General features: G+C 34.4%; 1 protein-coding gene across 1 annotated transcript; it reads left to right on the top strand.

The window, feature by feature from the left end:
* Positions 1–637: 637 nt before the first annotated feature.
* LOC126751128 (GILT-like protein 1) lies at positions 638–5411 on the top strand. Its single transcript, XM_050461128.1, has 5 exons — positions 638–1075; positions 2841–2972; positions 4681–4842; positions 4924–5061; positions 5147–5411. The coding sequence occupies exons 1-5, from the start codon at positions 974–976 to the stop codon at positions 5249–5251; spliced, it is 639 nt and encodes a 212-aa protein (XP_050317085.1). The 5' UTR covers positions 638–973; the 3' UTR covers positions 5252–5411.
* The last annotated feature ends 662 nt before the right edge of the window (positions 5412–6073 follow it).

The raw sequence follows: 6073 nt of genomic DNA, 5'->3' as shown, positions 1-6073 counted from the left end.
CGAAAAGGAAGAAGTCGCACGGTGCCATATCAGGTGAATACGGGGAGTGGTTAGTGGTTAAAATGTGATTTTTGGTCAAATAATTGCTCACAAACGTCCTTCGAATGTTGGATTCTGAGCAATTTTTGGTCGGCAGTCAATTTCATTTCCATGAATTTCAATAATGATTTCGGTTGATTTTTGATGAATCCACGCATTCGATGAAATTTCCGGTGATCACGGATTTTGAAATTATTTGATTAAATAAAACGCTCTGTTTTCCTAACCGTTGAAAAAATTTGAGCATATTGAATGCGAGCTAACACCACTGTGCTTCGTTTCTTCCCACGTTCACCTGCCGCTAAAGTAAGATTTGCTCCATATGTTCGTCTTAACATACTGGTATGTATGTATGTATGAGCACGCACTTATGTACATACGCGTACACATTTTGCGCGAAGTAAACGTTCGTCCATCGGTTGCACCTTCGAAACCGGCTTAACGACAAGGCGTGCGCGTAAGCTTAAGCGCCGAACACAAAGCCGTACTGGCCATCGACTGGCGCTTATGCCTTATGCCACTGTTGTTGTTATTGGTTGTTGATGATGTTGATATCGGTAGTCATGAGCGACCATATGTACTACAGAAATCGCTAACTGTGTTCTTCATTCGTTTGAGTAGCGCCGAAACGTTAACACGTCGTGGAGCCTTTTTTGCAAGCGCCTGCGAAAGTGATTTGTTTTAACGGTACCTTAACATGATCTAATAGAATTGGAAACACAAAGCTTTTCCAAAAATTAACAAAATATTTGTTTGCTCGATTACGCGAAATTAATTCAAATTTGCTGTGTTTTATGCGCTCTCACGTAGCAGTGAACTCATACAAAATAAAAAATAGAAAAAATTCAAATAAAATAACTATTTACTCGTAAATCTTAGCTGCTCATTAAGCTCATAAGAATTCGGCTAGTGCTCGCTAAAGAAACTCGTCGCAATGCTGAAAAACGAAATTAAATGGTCTGTGCTTTTATTGCTCCAATTCGTGTTTGTTGTATCAACGGGCGCACAAGGCGGCCCAAGTGTTGCTGCAGACAAGGTAGAGGCGTGCAAATTTCGTAAAATAAATATATGATTTTAATTATAAGCGCATTAGACCGCAACGATTTCTAACGCTTTTTTATAAAAAAAATTGTTAATGATTGCGAAAAAATAAATTTATAGGAAAACTGATATTATAAAGTGGAAACTATAAGTGCTAAAGTCTTTACAACCCTTATTATATGCATAAGAATTGTGAAAATTCGAGTTTAAACAAGTTGTTTTTTCAGTACCCTTTTTGCAAAAGAGTTCCAGAGAAAATCAGCAACTGATCAAATTCATCAACTTTGTGTTTTTGAGAATTTAAGTACCTCAAGAACTTTGTTGTGAGAGCGTTGTGCATTCATCAAATTCTGGATTTATTTAAAATATCGATGTCATATCATCTTAATTTAATTCCAGCTGGACAAAATACAAATTTAAGGAAAGACAAATTTTCTATTACATTTTTACGTGAAAGATTTTCTTGAGGACTTTTTGAGAAGACTCAAAAATATCGCTTTTTCTTATTGAAGAACATCCAGACGAATAAAAAAATTTAAGAAAAATTTTAAATACATTTGCGACACAGTTCCCAATTGGGCTGGTAGACTTAAGCTGCGCGAGCAAACCGCAAATATTGTTTCCTAGATTGTTGAAACTGTTTTATGTTCGTGTGAAATTTGATCTCCATATGTCAATTAGTGTGTGTTTATCAGCTGTTTGTTCATGAAGTGAACAGATTGTCTGGCGATATAAATTGCTTCAATGGACTCGTGGCGCGTTCCCCAAAGCGTATTTTTCAATTTGGAAAAAAACAAAAAACTCACAGGTAGAAAAATCTGTCGTATATGGTGGCTGAGTCATGACTCTAGTTTCGTCTTTGGCCAAAAAATCAGTCTCAAAATAACGCTAGAATGTGACGGCCTATTCAATTTGTGTGGTAAGAGTCTACTATTGACACGTTCCATACTCAAGACATTCACCAAAATAGTTGTGGTTGAGTCGATTCATAGGAGATGTTCAGATCCGTTGCTATCTCTCTGATGCCAAGTCGGCATTGTTTAAAAACTGTTTCTTTAACTTTATCTTAACTTATCAGAAGGACTTCACCTCCTTCAATGCCCAAATACGGTATAATTTAAACCCACATACCGGATTAAAAAAACTTATCCCGCAAGCTGGAGTAAAATTTTATTATGGATTTTTAAATATAAAAAAAGTAAAAAGAAAAGTTTAAATCCCCAGCATATATAAGGAATGAAAAGCAAATAAAAAAAATAGAAATTGTTTTCGAATTCACATTTTTTGCGTTTGCGTACTGCATTCATATTAAAAAAAATTTTAGTCCCAACATTAAAAAATGGAAATTAATGAATAAATGTATAGTATAAATAGTTAAGGGAAAGGTATTGACTAACTTCTGGTGTGATTAGTTTACAATTTCTGACGGCATCTGTAAAGAAGTTCATTCATATTCCAATAATTACGTTATGATTATTTACCGATTGTGGCCATTTTTGCGTCAGTAGGTAACTACCCTAAAAGATCTGCAAAGAGATATATAATAATTTATTTTGAAAATGAAAAACAATTTTTTTTTAGTAATAAGTCTTACAATAATACAGGCCGGCAGGAAAATTATATCACGGAAAAGTGTCTGAAAATAAAGCTGTATCCACTAACCCTTATGTTGGTACAGAACTTAATCCATTAGGGCTTACAAATTCGTCATTAACTAAATAAAATCAATGTCCTTTTCACATATTTGTTTTTAATTCCAGCTTGACGTTACCATTTTGTATGAATCTCTTTGTCCGGACAGCATTCGATTCATGGGCAGGCAGCTGGCGCCAGCCTATGGAAATCTCAAACAAAACTTAAATGTAAATCTGGTGCCATTCGGGAAATCGCGTGTAAGTTATTTTGATTAATTCTTTTTTTTTAACTAATTTATATTAAAAAATGCGAGAATAAGCCATCATATTAAGGGGTTTTATACAGGTAGAAGCCGAAAAAAATGAATTTTTCAGAATTTTATCTGAGAAAACTTTTAAATTTATTGATCCAAAAATTATTACACATATCTTTTAACTGTATTTTAAGACTTAGTATTGTAAAAATATTTATTTAGAAAGGAACTACAGCTGATCTCTGAGAGCTCTGAACGGGATCCTTTGAAATTAAGGAGTTATGTTTATGGGTTTCCTCGGGTAAACAGCCTTTTTCAACTTTTTTTTTTCTCATATAAAAAATGAAATATTTTATTTTCTTCGTCCCAGTCTTTAAGAATTGCATTTCAAAGACCTGCGTAAAATTTCATAAAGATCGGTTTAGTAGTTCTCGAGAAAACTTGCCAACCGATTTCAAAAGCACAGTTTCGTGAAAAATGTCTTTAAAGGCGGCGCACTTAGCCTAGCTAGCCTCGAGTACACAAGTTCTCATCTCATGTCTCTAAAACTATTACTCGGATCAACTTGAAAATTTATGTTGTTGTAGAATATAATAAGATAATATAAAAAATCAGTTTTTTGATTCCCGTAAACCCATGTAACCCCTTGAAAAGCATACAGATTTTGTTAAAGTAAGTAGTAATTAATCGAAAGAATATGTAAAATAAAAGTTTTTGACAAAATGGCGGCTTCCAAAAAAAAAAATCGATTTTAACCAAAATTTCGGCCTTAAATTGAATTTAATTAGAATTAAAATTAAAAAAAAATATTTATCTGTGAGAAGTCTTCGATGAAATACTAAAAATAAATATTCAAGGAAGCTCGTGTTAAAATTTGCGACTAAGCGTTCATTTTAAGAAAAGCGTGTTTACAGTTTAGCCTTGTACTTCTAAGCACTCTGAAACGACTTTTCAAATTTGCGTCTAATTTCGAAAATTTTGATCATATGAAATTTTCTGTATGTCAATTAAGCAATAAAACCCTTAAAAAGCTAAATTAATTACTAATAAAGAGATTTTTTCTATAAGCCCTTATTATCACCTATTTGTAATCATTGGCTTAAGTTTTAAGTTAAGAATGGCTCTAATTGGATAGCTTTTACTTTCATCACAATATTTTTTAAAAAAACATCGTAGGTTAATTTTGAACTCGATCTCTAAGCCAATTGCTTTCCTGAAATAATAATTTCAAAATACTACCGTTCTTCTCAGCTTCCTGTTTTTTTTTTAAGTTTTATGTAATGGTATTGCTTTTGAAACTTAACCTTACAAAATACGATATGCTTGTTGGAAAGGATAAAAGTATAGCAAATCTAAATGTTTTTCAGGCATTTTGATTTTGTATGATCTTCTGCTCTCTTAGGGATGGATTTAAATAAATTGGTTAAATTATATTGTAGGTAAATTTTGAACAAAATCTGCAAAGAGAAGGATTTTGATTTTGCTTGGTTACATCAAATATGCTAAAATTACAGGTTTATAATTAATGATTATATAAGACCTCCTTTTGAAGTCTGTCTAAAAAAATGTATTTTTTTATCTCTCGTATTTTGCAATATCCGCAATGATCTGACATCAATTTATTTTATTCGCATGATTTTTCCTACAGGGCACCTACGATTGAATTAAAGTTGATTAATTATACACTGTATTGTTCGATTTTTCTTCAACAGTCTGTCAACCATGGCAGCGAGTTCTATTGCCAGCATGGACCCGCAGAATGTGCTGGAAATCGTTTGCAGTCGTGTGTCTTGAATCAGCCAAGTACGCAGGATCAGCGTGTGCGCTTTGCCATCTGTCAAATGTTGGCGAACGATAAACAGAATGTGGAAGAAGTAAGGGCAGACAAGTTTTACATTTCCCAAAATAATTTTTATTCATAACGTACTATTTACGGTAATTCCATGGATTTCAAGTGCACCGACTTGGTGGGCCTCAGCAGCGACGTTGACGGTTGTGTGAAAACGAACGTGGGCACGCAGTTGCAGTTATTGGCAGAGCAGGTGACAAACCAGTATTCGCCCTCATTTGTGCCGACCATCATTTACGATGGCGTAAGTGCATATTTGCGGTTATATAATATTTTTAAATAACAACTTTTGTTGGTTTATCTTAAAAAATTTGGTTTTCCCACGACAGGTTTTCAATCAACAACTTCAGGATGCTTCGCAGTACGACTTCCGTGGTACCGTTTGTGCGCTGCTGCAGAAACGCGGCATCGTCAACGACTCGTGCAGCGAATGAGTCCATCGTGGAGCAGCGGCAAGGGGAGTGAGCAGTGTGTTTGACGCTACATAGTTTTGAAAATGTGTACAGAAGCGTATTTAACGGTGTACTATATTATATGTATTATACATTTTTTAGTGAAATAATGTCGTTTGTTTATAAATAAAATAAAATAATTGAAACTGTTTTTATAAACATAAAATATCATGCTAATTCCATAAAAAAAAATAGTAAAATTTCGTTAATAATTTTAAAATTCTTAATTTATTCCTCAAATTCTGTGTCGTCTTCCTCAAAGTAATCTCCCTTGGCCCCAATACACTTTTTCGATTATACGATTTTTCCAATCCTTCAAGCAGTTGTTAAAGCCAATTTCAGGAATAGCCTTCAATGCGTGTACTGATCCACGTTTAATGAATTAACTCAAACAGGTTTCCACGTAGCGGTCGTTTGAATTTGCTGAAAGCCAGAAGTTACACGGAGCTCAGTCAGGCGAATACGGTGGTTGTGACACGATATTAGTTGAAAATTTGATAAACTCACGAAGAATCAATGCAGAACCCGATGTTGCATTATCGTGGTGGCAAAACCAAGAGTTGTGGGTCTCTTAATACTAATAGCTTCGCACAAACGACGCATAACATTTAAATAGTATTCCTTGTTGACGGTTTGGCCGGTCGAAAGGAATTCGGAGTGCACCGCACTTTGATAATCGAAGAAAGCTGTCAATATAACCTTGATGTTTGACCTGCTTTGACGTGGTTTTTCGGCTTCGGTTCACCTTTGCCACGTTAATCGGCCGATTGATAGTCTGTTTCCGGTTCGTAAGCATAGATCCAA

The sequence above is a fragment of the Bactrocera neohumeralis genome, chromosome 2, assembly GCF_024586455.1.
Source record: "Bactrocera neohumeralis isolate Rockhampton chromosome 2, APGP_CSIRO_Bneo_wtdbg2-racon-allhic-juicebox.fasta_v2, whole genome shotgun sequence".
Classification (NCBI taxonomy): domain Eukaryota; kingdom Metazoa; phylum Arthropoda; class Insecta; order Diptera; family Tephritidae; genus Bactrocera; species Bactrocera neohumeralis.
The sequence above is the reverse complement of the archived record's forward strand: the minus strand, read 5'-3'. Positions and strand labels throughout refer to the sequence as shown.